The sequence below is a fragment of the Bufo gargarizans genome, chromosome 9 (genome assembly GCF_014858855.1).
Source record: "Bufo gargarizans isolate SCDJY-AF-19 chromosome 9, ASM1485885v1, whole genome shotgun sequence".
Lineage (NCBI taxonomy): Eukaryota > Metazoa > Chordata > Amphibia > Anura > Bufonidae > Bufo > Bufo gargarizans.
The window spans coordinates 32,200,374-32,225,844 of record NC_058088.1 but is presented as its reverse complement, the minus strand read 5'-3'; the positions used below and the strand labels follow the sequence as shown (position 1 = coordinate 32,225,844).

Below are 25,471 nucleotides of genomic sequence, written 5' to 3'. Positions count from 1 at the left end.
GGGGGGGGGCAATTGGTATATCACACCAGTAGAAATGATTTGTTCCAATAGCGTTTGTCCCTCTATCTAGCTGCAGTATCGCAGCAGAACCGCACACAACTGCTGCACAATACTAATGCACTATAATATACTTTCTATGTTAGAAAGTATATTATAAGTATATTACACCCCTCAGTAAGTCACACCTATCGATAGCACATCTATACCAGTCCTTAAAAGGACTTTTGTGGCCCTATTGTCTAGCGATTTGTGTCCCTAACAGTCTGTCCCTGCTCCACACAGCAACCTCTCCCTACACTGGCAAAACACTGAATGTAAAATTGCGGCCAGATCAAGTTTATTTATAAGGTAGGGGGTACATCCATGTGCTCAAACGTCTCAATTGGCTGTCCTGTACCACCTGATAGATGTGTCATGGGTCAAAGTTCTCACAATGTAAAAGAATATGGAGGGCGCAAATATCGTCATATGTTCAGCGAACGAGCAAAGTTATTTGGGAAACGACCGCCAGGCGAACCACAAGGCCATCTCTAGTGGGGAATATTGTGAAAATTATATCGCTCGTTCATTTACATTTTAATATCTTGGATCTCTATGACGTCCAATAAATATCACATCACTTGGAGCACTTGTGCAAATTAATATTTTTACTTTCTCCACATAAAAAAAGAAATTGTATAAGTTTGAGTAATCCTTGAGCCTTTTTTTAAAATAAAGTCCATGTTATAACGCATCGTAGTCCTCATCATCTTCATGTTTCCGCTTTAATGAGTTGGATTCATTCACGGAGTTCTGTGAGGACACCATGTTAGTTGTAATGAGAATATTTTTGGATCCGATCAGTGACGGGTTGATCAGGACGTTCTGCACTGTGGGCGTTGTAGAAGTGGCTGTAGGATGGAAAAAGAAAAAGATATCTAAGCCAAAACAGCACAATGGCTAAACAGTATAACAACATGTAAAACGTAAGTATGAACGTCACTAACACAATGTTCAAGGGCATCTGTCAGTAGATTTGTACCTATGACACTGGCTGACCTAACATGTACGCCTGGCAGCTGAAGGCATCTGTGTTGGTCCCATGTTCCTATGTGCCTGCATTGCCGAGAAACATGATGTTTTAATATATACAAATGAGCCTCTAGGAGCAATGGGGCGTTGCTGTTACTCCTAGCGGCTCAGCTCTCTTTGCAACTGCCACGTCCTCTGCATTTTGATTGACAGGGACAGGCAGTGAAATCATAACGCCTGGCCATGTCAAAGCGCAGGAAGTGGAGCAGTTGCGGAGAGAGCCGAGTCTCGAGGAGTAAGAGCAACTCCCCCCTTGCTCCTAGTGCAGGCACGCACGGATGCTATTCCACACTGTGCAGCGCTGTGCCTTTAATAAAATATAAAAAACTTCAAACGCGCCACATGGGGATTCACTCAGAGTTTGACCTGCCGCGCACTGGTGAGTACTAAAGGGCTTATTTCCCTAATATATAAACACTTATTTAGTGACCCTATAGGAACTGGTCATTTGCCTGTTATATAGAAGTGGGAGATGGATGTGGTCCTATATCGAACAAACAATGAAATGATATAATGGCCTTAACCCCAAAATTGTCAATCTGTGAGGCTCAAAGTATGTCTCAATTATTACTCAGTCACCGGGTCACCGAGATATAACATATTCTTACTTTTTGTGGTGCAGAGGCACGGACCAGAAAGCCCACGGAAGTGCTTCGTAGTGCTCCGCAAGAGAGAGGTGAAGTCATACAGGGATCACAGAAACATTCAAGTCACTGGGTCTGCACCTGCACCACGGAGTGCAATATACGAGCACTGGCCATTTGCGGTCTGCAATACGAGAACTGAGCCCTTACGCTTATCTGCATGAGCCCTAAAATTGGATTTTTTGTACTCACCGTAAAATCCTTTTCTCGTAGTAGGCATTGGGGGACACAGCACCATGGGGTATATGTCCAACTACCACTAGGAGGCACTAGACACAAAAAGTGTTGGCTCCTCCCAGGTGGGCTATACCCTCTCCACAGGCACGAGGCTATTCAGTTTGTACCAAAAGCAGTAGGAGAGAGAAGAAAAGCAAGGAACCAACAACTCCCGTACCGGGAAAGATCAAGAGACCAGCCCGGAGAAGCGGAAGAAAAAACATAGGGAGGGATCTGTGTCCCCCAATGCCTACTACGAGAAAAGGATTTTACGGTGAGTACAAAAAATCCAATTTTCTCGTGCATGGCATTGGGGGACACAGCACCATGGGACGTCCCAAAGCAGTCCCTGAGGGAGGGAAAAGAAGAGACGCGCCACCGGTTGGGCATACAGGTGCAGGAGAACCATGTGACCCAACGGGAAAAAACACGAGATGGGCAAGAGGTTCCATAACAAGGAAGAAACCTCAGAAGAAGCAGGGAAGACTGCCAGCACCCCAGGACAAATGACTGGAAGAAAATCCCAAATGCAAGAAGGTGGCAAAAGGAAACAGAGCGCAGCCAAGGGCTGGAGAAAAAATTAGGACAGCACCGCGTGGTGAAACTACCCAACGCTCTACATTGTTCCAGACCCAAAAAAACCTGTGGCCATCCCCTGAAAGGCCAGGGGAGAAAAGAAACAGGGAAGCACTGAAAACCAAACGAGTGGGGGAGCCATAGCAAGGCTCACATGTGAAGGGAGGGGACTCCCCTCACCGCAAGGCCAGGAAAGAAGCTAAGCGCCCCATGTAAAGGTGAAAACCCAAGGCTGCTAGAGGAAACCGCCAACCCTGGAGAAGGAGGGGGTTGTAGGTAAAAAAACCAGGAAAAGAACGATAGCTCCTGCGTCCCCAAAAACAGGAGACGAGGCGCAAGCCTCCGAAAACAAGATATCACCGTGAAGCGTAAGACCAGAGGAAACACTGGGCATGTGAAGTAGCATGGAAAAAAGAAGCCAGATACAGGCCAGGCAACCTCGGCAGGACACACTGGACTGAGAGACATGGGAGTAGAAGGAGAGCACTCCAAAAAACCTAAAGAGGAAAGGTCCTACAACAGGAGGAGGTCCCTCCCGAAGGAGACCATACGGTGGAACTGCAAACCGCAGCACTAAACCACTCAATACCAGGTACTTGACGTGGGAGGCTGGAAAAAGAGACACAAATCCCAAGAGGACCTCAAATGAACAGGGACAGGGACTCCAGAAAGGAGTACCCAGTATGGGCTCACAAGGAACCAGAAGCTGAACCACCAGAAGACAACGCAAGCCAGAATATCCAGGAAAGGCGAAAAGAAACCACCATAGGGGAAGGGGCATAGGCCATGGACAACTAGCCGTACCAAGAATATTGACCAGCAAACCTTAAACATTGTCCCAGAGAGGGCAAGTACAGCAGCTCGGGATGTACCACAAAACGACAGACATCCATATGCATAAGGAATGCAGAAGTCGCCATGAAAAAACCGGGGTAGCCTACATAGAAATGTAGAAACCAGCTGCGACCGGCATACAGAAAACTTCCAGGGGGGAGAAAGCACCAGACAGGTGCAGACGACGGCAAGGTCCAAGAGGACTGCCCCTCCGCCATGTAGCACAACTAAGCAGAAAATACAAGGGAATACCGAAAACACCTGGACCCAAAAGGAACTACGGGGCCCTGTCCGATACCAGAGCAAGCAGCTGAAAATTCAGACAGGTGTGTGTGGCGCTCAGAGGTCCTGTCCTTGACCCATCAGGGAGGACGTCCAGCAATGATAAAAGCCGTGGACCCAGAAGGATTCCGTGTGGCGGACATCCAGCGATGACAGAAAACCGCAGCCGCGGCCGATGCCACCAGCTACGTGTCCAAACAAGGTAGAAGATCCAGTGGAGATCCTTGTACTTCACCAGGAATGGGCCGCTCAGCAATTAGGAAACAACGCGAGTACTCCCCTATAACATGGGGTAACGCGGAGCACAGCATACCGTAGTACCGTAAAGAGAAGGCAAGAGCAACTACAGCACGAAGGCCAACAACCACCTGGCCACGGAGTAGGGAGCGTGGTTGAATGAGGACCACCCGCCGGATCAGACAGATCAGTCATATACTGGAGCTACCAGAAGTAGCAGTAGACCGACAAGGTGGGGGTTGGGCTGGCCCACACCTGCCAGACATGGAAACCATGCACACGCTGAACGAAGGGGGCCTGGTGCAGACAGTGCCTTGAGAGGTAGAAGGAGACCAATGAGCGCGACAGTAAAGGAGTGGCAGATGTATGGAAGAACCAAATGGATGGAACCAACATCCGCAGCACAGATTAGAACCCGTGGGCAGAAAACACCCAGTGATACAGAAACTGTCTGAGCTACAGACCGCACCACAGGGCCCAGCGCTTGGGGTACTACAAACACACGCCTAAAATATGGGCAAAGTGGCTGCATGTTGCCAACTAAGGAGAGTGGAAACATAGCCACAGCATCTGGGAATGAGACAGCATACGGAGGGTACAGGTACACAACCTGTAAAGTAGAAATATGGCTGTGTTAGAGGAACTACATTTAAGATCGAAGCAATGTGGCCGCATGGTGCACCCTAGACCCAGAGAGGTGCAACAGCAACCGCGTTAACAATGGAACCCAGTAGGGCCGCACGGTACCACAAAGAACAAGACAGGTGCACACCACAATCAGGTAGGTGCAATGGCAACAGAAACAGGGCCGCATAGCACACCCTAGAAGCCAGACAGGTTGAACGGCTGCAGCATCGGAGACGGTTCAGGGACTCTACCCATTAAGGGAGTAAGATGGCCGTTTGGTGCACACTATGATGAGGTAGGTGCAATGGCCACGGCAATAGGAGGAGGCCTCAATATCTCGTCCTGTAAGGAGAGAAAATGCCACATGGAACACCATAAAGCCGGACAGGAGGAACGGCTACCGCATCCGGAGATGGCTCAGGTACTCCACCTGTTAAGGGATCAAGGCGGCAGGGAACAGACAGGTAACTGAACCGGACAGGGGCAATTCTACGGCAATTGAAAGTGGCCTCTATATTCCGCCCGTAGGGAGAAATGTTGCCGCATGGAACACAACAGAGCCCGCCAGAGGTATCGGCTACAGCACCGGTGATGGCGTAGGTACTCTACCTGTGAAGGAAGCAAATTGGCTGGGAACAGACAGGCGCAATTGCAGCGGCAATTAAAGGCAGCCTGTATATCTCGCCAGGAAGGGAGAAATAGTGTCGCATGGAACACCATAGCGCCAAGCCAGGGGAATCGGCTACAGCATCAGGAGATGGTGTAGGTACTCCACCTATGACAGGAGCAAAGTGGCTGGGAACAGACAGGTGCAATTGCAACGGCAATTGAAGCGACCTGTATATCTCACCCGGAAGGGAGAAATAGTGCTGTATGGAACACCATAGAGCCAGCCAGGAGTAATGGCTCCTGTAGGTACACTACCTAAGAAAAGGGGCAAGGCGGCTGTACAATTGCTCTGAACTCACCAACCTACAGGAGGCGATAGCCGAGCTAACCGCTTGCCCAGAACAGGAACTCCCTGTAATGAGGTAGAGTGGCGAACACCAACACCAGGATGGGAACCCCACGGAAACACTCTCAAATGTGTAGAGGATAACCCCTGGTATAGGGGAACCAGGAAGGCTTGTCAGGGACAGCCTATGGCAGTGGTGCAGGAACCCCCCTGTTAAGGAGAAGGCGTACGTATCAGACACCGGGTAGGTGACTCAGTATGCTAAACACGGGGACGGCTGCCTTACCTGTGCGGTTGAATACCTGTGCGGTCAGGGGAGCACCATCCGAAAATCCACTAGAGGGGATACCAACCCTGTTTAGGTAGGAGAGGTTCCTCCGTGCACGTAGTCTTGACCTCCCAGAGGGCTTCTATATGGAGGAAGACCGCCTGATGCTCTGTTCCGAGGGAATCGGTGCAGAGGTGTCCCCAGAGGCAACGGATGGGGTGACAGGAAGGATTCGTCACCAGCCTCAGGCCTGTCCTGGGGGGGATCCGAGGATGCCGAGGAGGGGTGGGACCCCGTTGAGACCACCCGAGGGTGTACTGTGAGCTACCCCTCGCCGAACCCGGGTGCAGGTACCCCTAACTGAGCATGCCCCATCTGCAGGGAGGACCCTGGGAGGGCAGAGGTGGCCGCAATTTGGGTTGGTAGCGTTCCAGCGACACTGCCAGGGAGAGTCGGCCAAGGTTCCCATGGCATTGACACGGAGGGACCCATTCATGGGGAACCTACACAAAAAGATTGTTCAGGGAAAACAATGGGATCTGGGAAGAGGTACTGCACACCAGCAGGGACAGGATGACCACATGGCAGCCATTGTAGACAGCGGACGCACGTGAAAACACGTGGCGACCGAGGAGCTGTTGGGAGAAGAGATGCTCAAAAAGCTGTCTATCCTGACCCGGACGCAGTGTTCCCCCAAAGAGGTGCAGCAGCAGCTGTTCCCCAAAAAAGAGGTGGTCAGTAGGGCTGCAGGGGACATGAAGCAATCGAGGGGTTAACCACCCCCTCCAACAGAAAAAACATGTTAGCCCAGGAAAGGGTGAGGAGATAGCTCCTCCCGAGGGCCGGGCGGGGCTCAGAAAAGCCCGGGAAGCAAGGGGGAGGGGCCGGGAAGATTGCGGCCTAGCAGGCCCAAAAGCCGGGGCCTCGATTTATGAGGTGGCCGGGAATGGAGCAAGGGGGGCGGGGCGAACCGCGGCCGACAGAGGGCCCACCGAACCATAAAAATAGGTGAGTAGGGTAGGGGGGGAGAAGCGACACCTGGGGATAGGCAGATCAGGGCAAACAGAGCACCTGGGAGCCGGGGACAGGCCATAGAAGATGAGGCCTAGTCCCGGCAGAAGCCGGGGACTAAAGTAGCGGGGAAGCCAGGGAGAGACTGTGGCCAGGGAGGAGAGAAAAGACCAACCGAGGGGGAAAAGAAGGGAGGAAAAAAATGAATATAACCCCCCCCAGGAGGGGGAGGGGGTTGGCTAGGAGGAACGAAGAGGCTCCCCAGGACCCCCAGCTAAGGTGGATCCCATCCCCCTGGCCACAGAAGGGAACCTAACCCTGGGGCAGGGACACAGGGACAGGGGAGTATACTCACCATCCGATATACTCACCATCCGATGTCTTCGGGCGCAGCACGGTCACCCCTTCGGCAGACTCAACACGGGAACCGTGGGAATGCCGGCAAGCCACTGCGGATGCAGTCCGTGGGGACTGGGTGACCGGCGATGGTACCGAAGTACGCGCCCGCAGGGGGGGCAACTAAAGTGGAACACGATGGAGCCCCAGCCTGCAGCAGGTATAACGGTGGAAAAAAACCGACCTGTGGAAGAGAGAAAAAAAGAATAAAAATAAACAGCAGAACCTGCAAAAAAGCAGGACAGGTCTGCCTCCTACGGACACTAGACTAAAACTGAATAGCCTCGTGCCTGTGGAGAGGGTATAGCCCACCTGGGAGGAGCCAACACTTTTTGTGTCTAGTGCCTCCTAGTGGTAGTTGGACATATACCCCATGGTGCTGTGTCCCCCAATGCCATGCACGAGAAATAGGAAGCTCTTTGGGACAGATGAATCGGGGTCCATGCTCTCATACTCTGGCTACTTAACGATCTATTGGTAATCGTGACTCGCTCTGAAAATCAGCAGGTTTATTTCACATTTACCCTAATGTTCCTGTCCTTCCGTTTCATGAGATATATAGCTTTTCTGAACCAGATGTTATTCTGTTACTTTTCCTGTAAAGGCGTCTATAGAAAGCAAGGCTCAGCCTGTCTGTTTTTTAGGAAGCAAGCTTAGTCTTCCATTCCACAGGAGTTTGGGTCCTGGTCTCTCACTGTTTGTCTCTCTGAGGGTGGGAAATGATCGGGGAGGGGGGGGGGGTTAATATACATTAGATTTTTTTAAAGCTGCAGATGCTTTATTGTTTGCATCAGTGTTTTCTAAAAAATTTAAATAAAATGTATAAAACACACACACATATATATATATATATATATATATATATATATATATATAATTGTTTTGTTAAAGCAAATGGATCCATTGCTGAATCCATTTAAATAGTTTTCAGGTATTCAAGTGTGCACGATGGAAAGCCCGGTTGAAGGCTACAATTTGGTGTCAGGGACAACTCAAGAGTATTTGATTTTTACGTATTTTCTGCAACAATGAATGCAAAAAAGTGACATTAATGACATAAAAGAATGACAGAATATTTACTAACCTGTCTTAACTGTGGTCTGTGAAGTTGGAATCTGAACGGTAAATCTTTGGCCAGTGAGAGCCACTGGAGTACCACCAACCTTAGAAACAGACACGGTCTGAGAGGCAGGAGTCCCTGTGGTGAAAACAAATATATCAACAATAATAAAAGACTGCAATGAAGGAGACGCTTCAGTAACAGGATTACATGGAAAAATAGTGTTATTATCAAACCATTACCTTTATCACCTTTATCAAAAAATGGTCTGATACCACATGCAGGGCCGTGGGGAACTAGCTTCCTGCAAGCTCAGTGGTCAGTACTGGGGTCTTAGGATTGATTCTGACCTTGGGCATCTGCATTAAAGGGGTTGTCCTGCTTTTTATTGATGACCTACCTATCGTCAGGATAGGTCATCAATATCAGATTGGAGGGGGCCTGATACCCAGCACCCCCACCGATTAGATGTTTGAGGAGGAGGCCCTCCATGTGAGCACTGCTTTCTGGTGGTGCGGTGTAATTATAAGTACTCCATCCATTTAAGCGTATGGAGCGAGTACTTGTCATTACACTGCACGTCAAAGACGACAGGCAGTGTAATGAAGAGGATGCGGCGCTTGCATGGAACACCACCTCCCCTTCAAACAGCTGATAGCTGTAGGACGTCCACCAATCTGATATTGATGACCTATCCTGACAATAAGACAACCCCTTTAAATTTCCATGTTTTTCTAGTGCGTGTGATTCTTCCAGTTCCTTTGGTTTCCTCCAACAACATACAATACTCAGTGTCCTATGAAATTGATCCTAAATAGGGAATGATTTATCACCTGACCTAAAAAAGTAGCAAAACCTGGAGTTGCTACTTTTTAAATGCCACTGCACAAAAATCTTGCTGCAAGTGGTGCTTCTACACCGCCCTCTGCACTGTCCAAAAAGGGCGTGGGCAGGGCCATCAGCCCCTGGCATTATCATCATTTACGCCAGTTCACCAGCTCATTTTAGGCTACTTTCACACTAGCGTTAATATTTTACACTATTCAGAGCCAATGGGTACAATAGGGACAAAACATAACCGAATGGAACAGAGTGCTCCAAAATGCATTTCGTTCTCATATCGGAGAGCAAACCGCAGCATGCTTTCAGTCCTGGGATGCGGAGCAAGACGGATCCGTCATGACCCACAATGCAAGCCAATGGAGTTCATGACGGATCCGTCTTCGGTATGTTAAAGATAATACAACTGGATCCTTAGAAACATGAGCCACAGACTTCACTATTCAAAGCCGCAGAGTGACTAAGGTGTGATTTATTCACAGTTCCCTATATGGTACTTTGTTTAGTGAATTCAAATTTTACCTAGAAGCATGACCCCTGCTGCCTTGCGGGCTATCCTACTAATAGCAACAGGAGCCTCCAGTCCTCAGGGCCCAGAAGCCTGTACGGTTTTCAGGATTCCCTTAGTATTGAGCAGGTGATAAAATTTGTGTCAATGCATCACCATTTACTTCAGGTATTAATTCTTTGGGATATTCTCAAATCCTGACCGACAGGTGGGCGCTGAGGACTGGAGTTGGGGAACACTGCCTTAGAACATCAATCCTTAGAGTAAAAATGGAAAAATAACTTACCAAGAGCTGTGCTGCTTACCTATTGTTGGCGTGCTGGGTCGGCTTGATACGGTCCCCACACTTAATCTTGGGACAGTTATTCTGCTTCCAGATGACGGAATCTGTTAGAGAGAGAGAAATGCAGAAAACATAAGCAATATACCATTATAACATACACACAATATACAAACCATCTACAGTCTCACAAGTACAGCAGATGATTCACTTTTGCATATTTGCTGCCATTACGAGAGGCACCTGAAAGACCTCTCCCTCTCCTGCAGATCTTGTGATTATACACAGCAGAATAGGTCATCAATATAACCTGAGAACACCCATATACACTCCCTGATCACCCCCTGTCATTGATCACCCCCCTGTAAGGCTCCATTCAGACGTCCGCATGCGTTCTGTGGATCCGATCCATGTATCCATGGATCCGTAAAAATCATGCGGACGTCTGAATGGAGCCTTACAGGGGGGGGTGATCAGTGACAGGGGGGTGATCACCCTGATTACCCTGATTACCCCCTGTCATTGATAACCCCCCTGTAAGGCTCCATTCAGACATCCGCATGCGTTCTGTGGATCCGATCCATGTATCCATGGATCCGTAAAAAATCATGCGGATGTCTGAATGGAGCCTTACAGGGGGGGTGATCAGTGACAGGGGGGTGATCACCCTGATCATCCCCTGTCATTGATAACCCCCCTGTAAGGCTCCATTCAGACGTCCGCATGCGTTTTGTGGATCCGATCCATGTATCCATGGATCCGTAAAAAATCATGCGGATGTCTGAATGGAGCCTTACAGGGGGGGTGATCAGTGACAGGGGGGTGATCACCCTGATTACCCTGATCACCCCCCGTCATTGATAACCCCCCTGTAAGGCTCCATTCAGACGTCCGCATGCGTTCTGTGGATCCGATCCATGTATCCATGGATCCGTAAAAAATCATGCGGATGTCTGAATGGAGCCTTACAGGGGGCGTGATCAATGACAGGGGGGTGATCAGGGAGTCTATATGGGTGATCACCCCCCTGTCATTGATCACCCCCCCCCCTGGTAAGGCTCCATTCAGACATTTTTTTTGGCACAAGTTAGCGGAAATTTTTTGTTTGTTTTTGTTTTTTCTTACAAAGTCTCATGTTCCACTAACTAGTGTCAAAAAATAAAATCTCACATGGACGCACCGTACCCCTCACGGAATCCAAATGCGTAAACATTTTTAGACATTTATATTCCAGACTTCTTCTCACGCTTTAGGGCCCCTAAAAAGCCAGGGCAGTATAAATACCCCACATGTGACCCCATTTCGGAAAGAAGACACCCCAAGGTATTCCGTGAGGGGCATATTGAGTCCATGAAAGATTGAAATTTTTGTCCTAAGTTAGCGGAAAGTGAGACTTTGTGAGAAAAAAACAAAAAAAAAATCAATATCCGCTAACTTATGCAAAAAAATAATAATTCTAGGAACTCGCCATGCCCCTCATTGAATACCTTGGGGTGTCTTCTTTCCAAAGTGGGGTCACATGTGGGGTATTTATACTGCCCTGGCTTTTTAGGGGCCCGAAAGTGTGAGAAGAAGTCTGGGATCCAAATGTCTAAAAATGCCCTCCTAAAAGGAATTTGGGCCCCTTTGCGCATCTAAAAAAAGTGTCACACATGTGGTATCGCCGTACTCAGGAGAAGCTGGGGAATGTGTATATTTACATATACCCATGCTGGGTGAGAAAAATTTTGCAGGGCATTTTTTACACATTTTGATTGCAAAGTTCTTCTCACACATTTGGGCCCCTAAATTGCCAGGGCAGTATAACTACGCCACAAGTGACCCCATTTTGGAAAGAAGACACCCCAAGGTATTCCGTGGGGGGCACGGCGAGTTCCTAGAATTTTTTATTTTTTGTCACAATTTAGCGGAAAATGATGATTTTTCTTTTTTTTTCTTTTTTCCTTACAAAGTCTCATATTCCACTAACTTGCGACAAAAAATAAAAAATTCTAGGAACTCGCTGTGCCCCTCACGGAATACCTTGGGGTGTCTTCTTTCCAAAATGGGGTCACTTGTGGGGTAGTTATACTGCCCTGGCAATTTAGGGGCCCAAATGTGTGAGAAGAACTTTGCAATCAAAATGTGTAAAAAATGCCCTGCAAAATCCGAAAGGTGCACTTTGGAATATGTGCCCCTTTGCCCACCTTGGCAGCAAAAAAGTGTGACACATCTGGTATCGCCGTACTCAGGAGAAGTTGGGGAATGTGTTTTGGGGTGTCATTTTACATATACCCATGCTGGGTGAGAAAAATATCTTGGTCAAATGCCAACTTTGTATAAAAAAAAAATGGGAAAAGTTGTCTTTTGCCAAGATATTTCTCTCACCCAGCATGGGTATATGTAAAATGACACCCCAAATCACATTCCCCAACTTCTCCTGAGTACGGCGATACCAGATGTGTGACACTTTTTTGCAGCCAAGGTGGGCAAAGGGGCACATATTCCAAAGTGCACCTTTCGGATTTCACCGGTCATTTTTTACAGATTTTGATTGCAAAGTTCTTCTCACACATTTGGGCCCCTAAATTGCCAGGGCAGTATAACTACGCCACAAGTGACCCCATTTTGGAAAGAAGACACCCCAAGGTATTCCGTGAGGGGCATGGCAAGTTCCTAGAACTTTTTATTTTTTGTCGCAAGTTAGTGGAATATGAGACTTTGTAAGGAAAAAAGAAAAAAAAAAAAAAAATCATCATTTTCCGCTAACTTGCGACAAAAAATAAAAAATTCTAGGAACTCACCATGCCCCTCACAGAATACCTTGGGGTGTCTTCTTTCCAAAATGGGGTCACTTGTGGCGTAGTTATACTGCCCTGGCAATTTAGGGGCCCAAATGTGTGAGAAGTACCTTGCAATCAAAATGTGTAAAAAATGGCCTGCAAAATCTGAAAGGTGCACTTTGGAATATGTGCCCCTTTGCCCACCTTGGCTGCAAAAAAGTGTCACACATCTGGTATCGCCGTACTCAGGAGAAGTTGGGGAATGTGTTTTGGGGTGTCATTTTACATATAACCATGCTGGGTGAGAAAAATATCTTGGCAAAAGACAACTTTTCCCATTTTTTTATACAAAGTTGGCATTTGACCAAGATATTTTTCTCACCCAGCATGGGTATATGTAAAATGACACCCCAAAACACATTCCCCAACTTCTCCTGAGTACGGGGATACCAGATGTGTCACACTTTTTTGCTGCCAAGGTGGGCAAAGGGGCGCATATTCCAAAGTGCACCTTTTGGATTTCACCGGTCATTTTTTACACATTTTGATTGCAAAGTTCTTCTCACACATTTGGGCCCCTAAATTGCCAGGGCAGTATAACTACCCCACAAGTGACCCCATTTTGGAAAGAAGACACCCCAAGGTATTCTGTGAGGGGCATGGTGAGTTCCTAGAATTTTTTATTTTTTGTCGCAAGTTAGTGGAATATGAGACTTTGTAAGAAAAAATAAAAAAAATAAAATCATCATCATTTTCCGCTAACTTGTGACAAAAAATAAAAAGTTCTATGAACTCACTATGCCCATCAGCGAATACCTTAGGGTGTCTACTTTCCGAAATGGGGTCATTTGTGGGGTTTTTCTACTGTTTGGGCATTGTAGAACCTCAGGAAACATGACAGGTGCTCAGAAAGTCAGAGCTGCTTCAAAAAGCGGAAATTCACATTTTTGTACCATAGTTTGTAAATGCTATAACTTTTACCCAAACCATTTTTTTTTTGCCCAAACATTTTTTTTTTATCAAAGACATGTAGAACAATAAATTTGGCGAAAAATTTATATATGGATGTCGTTTTTTTTGCAAAATTTTACAGCTGAAAGTGAAAAATGTCATTTTTTTGCAAAAAAATCGTTACATTTTGATTAATAACAAAAAAAGTAAAAATGCCAGCAGCAATGAAATACCACCAAATGAAAGCTCTATTAGTGAGAAGAAAAGGAGGTAAAATTCATTTGGGTGGTAAGTTGCATGACCGAGCGATAAACGGTGAAAGTAGTGTAGTGCCGAAGTGTAAAAAGTGCTCTGGTCATGAAGGGGGTTTCACCTAGCGGGGCTGAAGTGGTTAAATCTGCAGCGCGTCAATCCTCTCAATTTCCGCTGCATATTCCGGCCTTTGCCAAGCAAGGTGTAAAATCCACGTGTTGCTAATGAGGATTTTGGCACCAACTCATTGTAGATTTTCTGCGTATTACATGCGTATCTGCAGCACTAATCTGTATGAGGAAAATCTGCATCTTAATACAGTACCAGCTAAATAGATGAGTGCTTAAAGAGGACCTTTCACCAGTCCTGACGTTACAATATAAGTACCTGGCACCGCAGGGCATTATTAGTAGATGTCATTCCCCTCTGTGGCCTTCGTTCTGGTTTCGTGCCCTGTACGCTAATAGACAGCATCCGTACAGGGAGGAGGATACGCCAGCTTTTATCGGGGGCGTCTCCTTCTCCGAGGCTGTAGTGCTGTCCAATCACAGCGCAGAGCTCACAGGAGAAGGAGACGCCCAGGAGAAAAAAGGCAGGCTCCTCCCAGTGTTACCAAGTCAGCGAAAATACCGGTGGACATAGCGGGAGAATGGACTGGCGCCCAGGGATAATAGTAAGTGCAGTGAGATCCCCGGGCGCCGCTCTACATAGTCTGATAGTTATCTTACAATGTTCGGACCGATGGAAGGTCCTCTTTACCATATGCAGAGGATTTGTTAAGTTATCTCTCTGCGTCTTATAGGGGATATACTAATGAGCGCTTCCACTATGGACACGCTCTTTAGTACTGGAGGACGAGGAAGCGGTGAAGGCTCTGTACTCGCCGCTTCCTGGTCCTTGGCTGTCGGCTGCACAGCATGCGGGCGCTCTGTGACCTCACGCTGTGCGCCTTAGTTCACAGCACAGCCAGCTGCAAGAAGAGCAGAAGGAGCGCCGAAGGTGAGGAGCGGCGGTGTCCGGAGCAGGAGAAGTAAGTGGATTTTTTATTTTTTCTAATCTGAGACTGGGGGCTGCAGACATGAGGCTGGGGGGTTGATCTGAGGCATGGGGGTCTGATCTGAGGTCTGATTGGGGCAGTCAGCTGAGGTCTGATTAACATTGAAGGTCTGATTGGTGGTCTGATCTGAGGTCTAATGAAAAAAAAAATGTTTTCCCTATTTTCCTACTCTAAAATCTAAGTGCGTTTTATAGAGTGAAAAATACGGTAACTATTCCCAGGCACATACCTTTTTCGTTATTGTTTTCAGTCTGTAGTTTGGCGCAGTCAGGCAGTATCTATCTGGTGGCAGCCGGGGTCCAGCATAGGGTTTGATTAATGGTAGAGGCGTCTGGTTCTTCTGTCTTGATATATCTAGTAAAAACTAAGGCACAGAAGAAAAGAAAAAAAAAAAATCATAAGAATAAAATTCTACTGTAAACAATTTTATATTTACATCACCATAAAAAAATAATAATCATTTCGCAAGCACTTTATTCATTTTGGACCCAATTTCTTTCATTTTTTGTCTCCACAGATTTATAACTTGTAATTTGTCATCATTGTGGTCGCATTAGGACTTTTTGTGGCTTCGGTTAAATTTGGAATTAATCACAGAAAAAAGATGCAAAACATCCTGCACGATATGATAGTTAATATGCGGATGTGCATGGCTACATTTATAGTCACAGAAAATAATGCACTATAGTAATAGATGTAAGCATAACATATGGACTAAGCCCTCACTCTAATGATAAAATCTGAGACTCTTAGCCAATACATTTTGATCAAAACACATCTGTGCCCACCTACCCAGCGCCAAGGTGGTCTCAGTCCAGGCAGGTCCTACGCTAAACCTACCTATGCCGTCATGTTTTGATCAAAATGTATTGGCCAAGAGTCTCAGATTTTATCATTAGAGTGAGGACTTAGTCCTTATGTTATGTTTGCTTCTATTACTATAGTGCATTATTCTCTGTGACTTTATAAATTTGGAATTATAAATAGCAGTGCGTCTTATACGGCGAATGTAGCCGATTTTGCTTAGTTTTCAATGATACACCCGCCGCGATGCCGTGCGGCGGGTATATCAGCTGTGAGGGAGGAGGGGCTGGGGGCGGCATCTGCATTTATAATGACAGCGGGGCCCGTGCAGTGACTGTATTCTACTACACGGGCCCCGCTTACTGTACAATCATATCCCTAATACCGTAGTTAATTGTTGTGTGCACTGCATGTAAAAGCATAATGAGCGATGATGAGCGCTATTACTTACAATTAGAAGCGCTTGCCGTTCGGAGCAGGGAGGAGGGAGGAGGCAGGAGGCAGGCCGGGAGGACGGGCGCTGGCAGTGTGAGTCATACGTCACGCGCCTGCGCCGCCTGCTTCATGAATGAAGCAGGCGGCGTGGGCGCATGACGGATGACTCACACTGCCAGCGCCCGTCCTCCCGGCCTGCCTCCTGCCTCCTCCCTGCTCCGAACGGCAAGCGCTTCTAATTGTAAGTAATAGCGCTCATCATCGCTCATTATGCTTTTACATGCAGTGCACACAACAATTAACTACGGTATTAGGGATATGATTGTACAGTAAGCGGGGCCCGTGTAGTAGAATACAGTCACTGCACGGGCCCCGCTGTCATTATAAATGCAGATGCGACCCCCACCCCCATTATAAAAGCAAATGCGACCCCCACACTTATGGAGGGGATCTGTGGATGACACATAGCATAAGATGCTATATATGTGTCATCCACAGATCCCCCCCATAACTGTCATACACAGATCCTCATAACAGCGCCATCCAGAGAGGATCCCCTATAAGTGTCATCCACAGATCCCCCATAACAGTGCGTCATCCACAGATCCCCATAACAGTGCATCACCCACAGACCACAATTAGTTCAAAATATTTTTTTTCTTATTTTCCTCCCCAAAAACCTAGGTGCGTCTTATACGCCGGTGCGTCTTATACGGCGAAAAATACGGTACCCTATTTTGGGGTCCATGCACTCTTCAACACTGACATAGCAACACCAAGAAGGACAAGACATAAGGTTATACAAACTGAGGAAGTAGCAGGTATCGTTAAGATCTGCAGATGATTACTGTAGTTTTTGCATTATGACGCAATTTTTTTTCTCCCAAAAGTGGGGGAAAATGGCAGTGCATTTTATAAAGCGAATACTAGTGAGCGTTTCCATTATGGAAGCACTTACTAGTATGCAAAAGGAGCGGGGTGTGAGACGCTGCCTATATCCGCCCTCCCTGGTCTTCTCCGGGCCATTCTGCACTGTCCTGACTGCATACAGCATAAGGACGTACTGAGCCCTCTATGAAGATCAGGGAGCATGGCAGCGCAGGGGAGACCATAAGAGTAAAAGCGTAGCAGGAGAGGTAAGTGAATTTATTTTAAGGTTTGATCTGGGATTCTGAGATGGAGGTCTGATCTTGATCTGAGGTCTAATGAAAAATATTTTTTTCTCTTATTTTGCTCCTCTAAAACCTGCGTATTTTAAAGTAGGGATCGACCGATATTGATTTTTTAGGGCAGATACCGATAATCTGTGAATTTTCAGGCCGATAGCCAATAATTTATACTGATTTTCATTTTTGAAAAAAATGGTATAAAATTCCTACACAAATCTGCTGAAAATAAATATGGTTTATTGTTAACGTGTATTTTTATTTTTTTTTGTAAATCTTTATAATTAATATTTTGGTGTGGTTTTATTTTTATTACTATTAACCCCCTTAGGGACTAGAACCCTTGTCCTATTCACCCTGATCGATCTCTATCAGGGTGACTAGGACCTCACGCTGTCCCTGCTGCTCTGTGCTTTGTGCACACAGCAGCAAGGGAGCTGACTATGGCAGCCAGGGCTTCACTAGCGTCCTGGCTGCCATAGTACCCGATCGGAGCCCCAGGCTTACACTGCTGGGGCTCCAATCGGAACTGCCACTGAGGAGGAGGGGACCCTGTGGCCACTGCCACCAATGATTAATACTGGGGGGCTTGGGTGGGGGGTGCCACCAATGATTAATACTGGGTTTGGGGGGGGGGGGGGGGCGCACTGTGCCACCAATGAAGATAACTCTCTCATTAATTCATATACAGGAGACGGAAGTAGCTGCGATCCATGGCACCTGAGGGGTTAACTACCGTAGATCGCAGCTACCGCTCATAGAGGTCGGGAGCCGGCTATGTGATCCTGCAGCTTCCGCCTTCTATATATGAATTAATGAGAAAGTTTTCTTCATTGGTGGCGCAGTGGCCATAGCCCCTCCCCTTCTCTTGTCCTCCCTCCTCTCATTGGAGGCAGCAGCAGCATAGGGGGAGGGAGACACTGCTTCCTTCTCCCCTGTGCTGCTGAGGGAACACGGAGAGCGAAAATAGATGCCGATAACGTTCAAAATCCTGAATATCAGCAAAACCGATAATCGGTCAATCCCTATTATAAAGCGAAAAATACGGTAAATTTTTAAGCACCTAGCTTCAAATCTGTGACATGTGAGACGGGCATAACAGCCAGATGGAAAGCAGTTTTTTTTTAGCCACATGAAGCCTCAAAAATTGGATCATGTTGTGTGGGATGATTGTGCGATGCCTCCTTGACAAGCCAGTTATCTCCACCTGTCACAAACTGAGAGGGACAGAATCCTTGAACAGAGAGGCCTTGGTTTATCACTCCAGTAGGTCTCTACGCACCTAGGCGGAGATGTCAGTACTGTTCAACGGTGCGTGTTCAAGTGATTGGGAGTATAACAAGGAATTAGAATGACAGCAAGAGGTGCATGGAGGTGAACCTCTGCACGGATCATCGGATTAGAAGAATGACAAATAATGATCTATTCTGTACTGTAAGTGAAATTGGATATCACATCCCAAGCCTAGGGCGGCAAACAATGTCTACACAAACCATCAGAAGGTGTCTGCACGACCCTGGGCTATGAGCAAGATGTCCAGCCACAGGTGTCCCACTGACCTCACACCACAACTCTCAAAGGCCATCATGGAGGTCTGTCTTCTTCAGTAATGAGTCTCACTTTTGTCTCTGACGTCATGATAGCTGGAGATTGGCCTGGAGACCACGTGGGCAACGACATGAAAAGGCCTTCACAGGGGTACGTCAGACTAGTCCTACTCCTCATACCATTTTTCTCAGATTTTACTTCTACCGACACATTCTGGCAAACTGTCAGGATAGAAGAACGAACTGTGCTGATGGTTTATTTATCTCAAAGATTGCTTAGAATTTATATAAAACTCTAGCTGTCTAGGTCTGTATGGCCAGGTCCCGAATAGGTGAGGAAGTTGAAGGGTTCCCCAAAGTAGAATACTGATGGCCTAACCTCAGGATCAGCCACTCAGACTGGTGGAGGTCTCGCTCACAACGCCCCCACTGATCAGCGCGTGGTTGACCAGGCAGTGCGCCATAGTTTTCCTGGTGGTTGTGCTTGGTACTGCAGGCACTGGAAAACCCATGTAAACACAAAGTATAACAGAAATTTGCAGAATTTTTCATTACACAGCAATAAAGCTTACAGACCTAGAAAAACTCTTTAACGTTCATGTATTCAGTTAACAGGATCGTCCACTTTGTGAATATATTTCAGTACTATCGTACACTACTGTGTAATGTCATAAGACCTTGATAAATTTCCTCTGGACTTACCTTAGCCCACACAGATCCCCCCCCCCCCCCCCCCCCCACCACTCCATCTGGTGCCAATAGGTAGTGATGCAAGTACCGGCTTCCATAGGCTTTCTAAGATGGTGCTTCTGTCTTCTATTGTGCGTGTGCTGAAAGCATTCAGTGCAAGCAGCGATACAAGAGACCCGGGGAAGTAATGGACATCCTGTATCAGCGCTGAACGCTTTCAGTGCATGCTCAGTGGAGGACAGAGGCACCATCTTGGAGGGGCAATGGACACTGGTGCTTGTTTACATCACTGCCCATGGGCATCGAGCAAACCAACTAATTTTGGACTAAAATAAGTCCAGAGGAAATTCGACACGTTCATATGCGGACACCCCCTTGTCATTCGCCTCCACAGCGATATATATAACCCAACACTCACGTCTCTTGGAGGAGGCGATGTAAATGACTGGTCTGTTCTACACTGAATCGCCAGCCTGACGTCATCGGCATCAATATTATTCTTCTTGGCATGACTGGAATAAATCTTGGCATCTTCCAGAATCGACGTCACATATCCTAAATAATAAGAATTGTTTTCTCAAAATAAGACACCGTTCAATATTTTCTGTGTGTAAAAATTGACCTCACATTCCTTTCATGCTACTCTGCACGACTCTGCACGACTCTGGAGTTAGGTCCTCAGCCTGAAAGCTTCAGGAATTAAATCCGAGGGTCAGAGAACAAATCCAATGTTCAGAAACATTGGATTACACTTACCGGTAATTGGTTTTCTTTGAACCTATGACGGCACCCCTGGAGAGACCGCCTCCACTTCCTCAGGACAGGAAACAGGAACCAGAACCGCCTTTTAACCCCTTAAGGACCCTGCCATTTTTCACCTTAAGGACCAGACGGATTTTTGCAAATCTGACATGAGTCACTTTATGTGGCGATAACTTTAAAACGCTTCTACTTATTCAGGCCATTCTGAGATTGTTTTCTCGTCACATATTGTACTTCATGACAGTGGAAATTTGAGTGAAAATATTTCATTTTTTTTAATTTAAAGAAAATACCAAATTTACCACAAATTTGGAAAAATTCGCATCTTTCCAAATTTCTATTTCTCTGCTTTTAAAACAGATAGTGATACCTCATATAACAGTTATTACTTTACATTTCCCATATGTCTACTTCATGTTTGGATCATTTTGTGAATGCCATTTTATTTTTTGGGGGAATTTGAAGTTTTGAAGGCTTTGAAGCAAATCTTGAAATTTTTCTGAAAATTTCCAAAACCCACTTTTTAAAAGGACCAGTTCAGGTCTGAAGTCACTTTGTGAGGCTTACATAATAGAAACCACCCAAAAATGACCCCATTTTAGAAACTACAACCCTCAAGGTATTAAAAACTGATTTAACCAACGTTGTTAACCCTTTAGGTGTTCCACAAGAATTCATTGAAAATTTCTGAATTTCACTTTTTGGGCAGATTCTCATTTATCATTTTTTTCTGGTGATTGTCTTAGGTAGGGTATCATTTTTGCGGTATGAGATGACAGTTTGATTGGTACAATTTCTCGGTGCATATGACTTTTTGATCGCGTGCTATTACACTTTTTGTGACAACAAAATGGCATTTTTGACTCCCAGGCTATGAGCTGTGCGCTACGATTGGCCAGCGCTGCAGCAAGGGACACGCCTAATACAAAAACTCCGCCCAGTACAACAGAGGGAGCTGCAGACACCGGAGCCTATACCGGGCGAACGGAGCAGCGCCCAGACATACTAGTAAGTGCAGGGGGACCCCTGGGCGCCGCTCTGCCCACTGATATAGTTAGTTTTTAAACTAGTGAAAGGTCCTCTTTAAATTGTACTGGGCCCATTCCACCTCTGCAAAAAGAGACAGGTGTTAACCTCCGACAGGTGCTCTGGCGTCATTGGGACTGCTTTTTTGTGGTGTCTGACCCAGAAAAAAGAAATCCCTTACTTTTCTTATTTGGACCTGCAAATAGGTTCTCTCTTTCTTTGCCCCTAAAGTTCCCCTTAGTAAAGAGGACCTTTCAACAGAATTAAACTTCTAAAGTAACTATACAGACATGGAGAGCGGCGCCCAGGGATCTCCCTGCACTTACTGTTATACCTGGGCGCCGCTCCGTTCTCCCGGTATAGCCTCCGGTATCTTCATAGTTAAGCTCCACCCAGGGGAACCTGCCGTCGGCTCATTCTCCCATGCTGTAGCGCTGGCCAATCACAGCGCTCAGCTCATAGCCTGAGAGAGAAAAAAAGCCTCTCAGGCTATGAGCTGAGCGCTGTGATTGGCCAGCGGTGGGCTCAGAGCGCCTTCACACGCTGGAAATTTTGTTGCAGACATTTCCACAAGTGAAAATCTGTTCCAGTCACCTGAATAGGACTTGCAGAAATCCGTGTGCTCTCAAATGAAGGGAAGTGATTTTCTGTTGCGGAAATTTCTGTAACAAAATCCACAGTGTGTGAAGGCGCCTTTTAATAAAGATGACCCCTTTAAGGGACTTCAAAATAAGGCGTTCCCAGAGAGAGAAAAACAAAAATCTGCAGGACGCAATAAAAGTGGCAGTACCACAAAAGACACTTATCCCATAGCCACATAATAGGGCATATGTATATGATCAGTGGGGGCTCGACTCCTGGACCCCCATCGATCACAAGAATGGGTGCCTTGTGTTCCCCTGTATGAATAGAGCGTCCGGTAGCTCTTGTAAGCCGCAGCTAATGGACCACCAGAGATGGCCAGGTTCTGTGCTCCGTTATTTCCAGAAGTCCCATACAGTTGAATGGATCATCAAGCAAGTGCAGCCACTCAAATGCAGACCCCCATTCTCTTGATTGGCGCGGGGCCCAGTGGTAGGACCCCATCGATCAGACACTTCTCCCCCTGACCTGTGGATAAGGAATGAGTGTGTTTCATGGGGCAACATGCAGATGTATGAGCCGTCCAGATGGAGGTATCTCACAGAAGGGTAAGGATGCACCAGGAAACGGTCAGCGCTGACGCCAGCCGGTGGTGTGAACAGAGCCTAAGGCCCCTTTCACACAGGCGAGTATTCCGCGCGGATGCGATACGTGAGTTGAACGCATTGCACCCGCACTGAATACCGACCCATTCATTTCTATGGGGCTGTGTACATGAGCGGTGATTTTCACGCATCACTTGTGCGTTGCGTGAAAATCGCAGCATGTTCTATATTCTGCGTTTTTCACGTAACGCAGGCCCCATAGAAATTAATAGGGTTGCGTGAAAATTGCAAGCATCCGCAAGCAAGTGCGGATGCGGTGCGATTTTCACGCACGGTTGCTAGGAGACGATCAGGATGGGGACCCGATCTTTATTATTTTCCCTTATAACATGGTTATAAGGGAAAATAATAGCATTCTGAATACAGAATACATAGTAAAATAGCGCTGGAGGGGTTAAAAAAAATAATAATGATTTAACTCACCTTAATCCACTTGTTCGCGCAGCCGGCATCTCTTCTGTCTTCTTTCTTCAGGACCTGGGTAAAGGACCTGTGATGTCGTCACATGACCCGTCACATGATCCATCACCATGGTAAAAGATCATGTGATGGACCATGTGATGAGTGCAGTGACGTCACCACAGGTCCTTTACCCAGGTCCTGAAGCAAAAGACAGAAGAGAAGCCAGGCTGCGCGAACAAGTGGATTAAGGTGAGTTAAATCATCATTATTTTTTTTAACCCCTCCAGCGCTATTTTACTATGTATTCTGTATTCAGAATGCTTCTATTTTCCCTTATAACCATGTTATAAGGGAAAATAATACAATCTACACAACACCGATCCCAAGCCCGAACTTCTTCTGTGAAGAAGTTCGAATTTGGGTACCAAACATGCGTGATTTTTTTCACGCGAGTGCAAAACGCATTACAATGTTTTGCACTCGCGCAGAAAAATCGCAGATTTTCCCGTAACGCACGTAGGAAAGGGGCCTTAGGCCTTCCGCCACAGGAAGAAAAAAACGTGACTGACAGACACCAACCGCACCCAACAAACCCCATTTACTATAATGGGGTCAGTCAAGTGTCTAGCAATGGTGCCCATCATTTTACCAAGGTACATTTTCAACCACGTCTTTAGCACAGTGTGAACAAACCTTAAGACGCACTGCGACAACCTGCGATTTACTTACTGTACGTGAACTCCAGCATCTGGTTAATGACCCTCGGTTCATACTCTGTAATCCCCATATCCTTCAGAATCTGGGCCATAACCTGGAAACAGAAAACGGAGTCAGCGTGACGCGTTATTACAGAATAACTCAGCAATAGTGCCCCCCCACAGGCACAATCGGGTCTGGTAATGGCAGGGTGCTGGGGGTCCTACCACGACATTTAAAGGGGCTTTTGAACCCCATGAAATCATTTAGCAGCTGACAATGGTAGAAAACCCCTTTCCTCCTCATGGGTATATCTGCTGTCAATCACGCCCGTACAATGACGTCCCGTCCTGAACCTCTTTCCAACACTGAAGGGCTCTGCGGGAACTGGCAGATAAGAAATATCACTTTAAAGGGGTTTTCTGGGAGTGTTTTTTTTTTTTTTACCAATGACCTAGGAGAGGATAGGTCATTAGTACCTGATCAGTGGGGGTCTGACACCTAGAACCCCCCCCAGGCTTCTCACAGCGCTGCACATTGTGTAGTGGCTGTGCTTGGTATTGCAGCTCAGCCCCATTCACTTCAAGATGGCTGAGCTGCGCCTAGGCCACGTGACGTCACATGGCCTAGGCAAAGTGGCGGGGGGCAGGCCTTTCAAATCCCTTGATACTTTGGGACATGATTTTTCAAGGCAATACCGCAGTTTGTGCTCAGTCATCAATGTAATTGGGCTATCCTAAGGGAGAGGCCATCAATATCTGATCGGAGGGGCCCAGGTCCCGGCACTGCTCCTAATCAGCGGTTGGACGACCGCGACACTCCAGATTACAAAGCACAGCGCCATACATGGTATAGTGGCTATGCTTGGTATTGCAGCCCAGGCCCATTCATTTGAATGAGACAGAGCCCCAAATAGGACATGAGGCCAATGAAGAGGCTCTTCAAACAGCTGATCGGCAGGGGTGCCAGGAGTCGGACCCCCAACATTCAGATATTGATGACCTATCCTGAGACTAGATCATCAATACCCCAAACAACCCCTTTGATTCCTGCATTATATACATAAGCACAGCGCCATGCACAAGTGTGGCCGTGTCTGGTACTGCAGGTAAGTGATTATGTTCCTTCTATGTCCAGCATATCAGCTTGGGCGGGGCCTAAACACTAAGGGGCGGGGCATGTCTCAATGTGTTGCTAGCATATACAGTCACCTGAAAAATAAAAGTGATGTATCTCTATAACACCTGACACCAATCCAGCCCTGTGTCAGGGACTCCCATTTCCCGAGCACCCCGTCCATCACCAGGGACTATCCTCTACGTAAAGTGGACCTCCCCTCTAAGCAGTGAATGCTGGGACGGAAGCGCAGGAGAGATGTGTCAGGAGAGGTAACAGCCGGTGGTCGTGCTGCAGTACATCCCGCCATGCTGGGCTATGTAGTCCCTCAGCCGCCCTGTAATTCCAGCTCCCCACCCCCTGCACCTGAGCATCCTTTGGAGCGCTCTTGGGTGACGCCATTTTCGCCTGCTCCATAGCGTCCAACATTGATTCTGACTGACTTCCGGCACCGGACCAAGAAGACACCCAGCAATCTGGCGGTGCAGCGTCCGACTTCCGTCAGACGAGGAGCGCCATCTATGTAGAGGAAGGAAGCGCGGCGTCGTAGTAGAGAGCGCCACCTGCTGGTGTCCGTGAGAACTGCGCGTTTCTCTCCATATTTGAAGAGAAGAGGGTGTCACAGGGGCCCCAAAAAACGCAGGGTGCAACTGCTGTGTGACAGGGTGTGCAGGAGGATGGGGCTGCCTGTGGTTTACAGGGTGTGCAGGAGGATGGGGCTGCCTGTGGTCTACAGGGTGTGCCGGAGGATGG

At 47.1% G+C, this 25,471-nt stretch overlaps 1 protein-coding gene across 1 annotated transcript; it reads right to left on the bottom strand.

Moving 5' to 3' along the window:
• Positions 1-626: 626 nt before the first annotated feature.
• Positions 627-25,215, bottom strand: LOC122919542 (transcription initiation factor TFIID subunit 9-like). The gene is made up of 7 exons (XM_044268619.1): positions 25,085-25,215; positions 23,636-23,717; positions 19,888-20,024; positions 15,057-15,191; positions 9,831-9,912; positions 8,202-8,315; positions 627-890 (listed from the first exon to the last, which is right to left on the bottom strand). Exons 1-7 carry the CDS (start codon positions 25,145-25,147, stop codon positions 724-726), a joined length of 780 nt encoding a protein of 259 aa, XP_044124554.1. The 5' UTR covers positions 25,148-25,215; the 3' UTR covers positions 627-723.
• Positions 25,216-25,471: the final 256 nt, after the last annotated feature.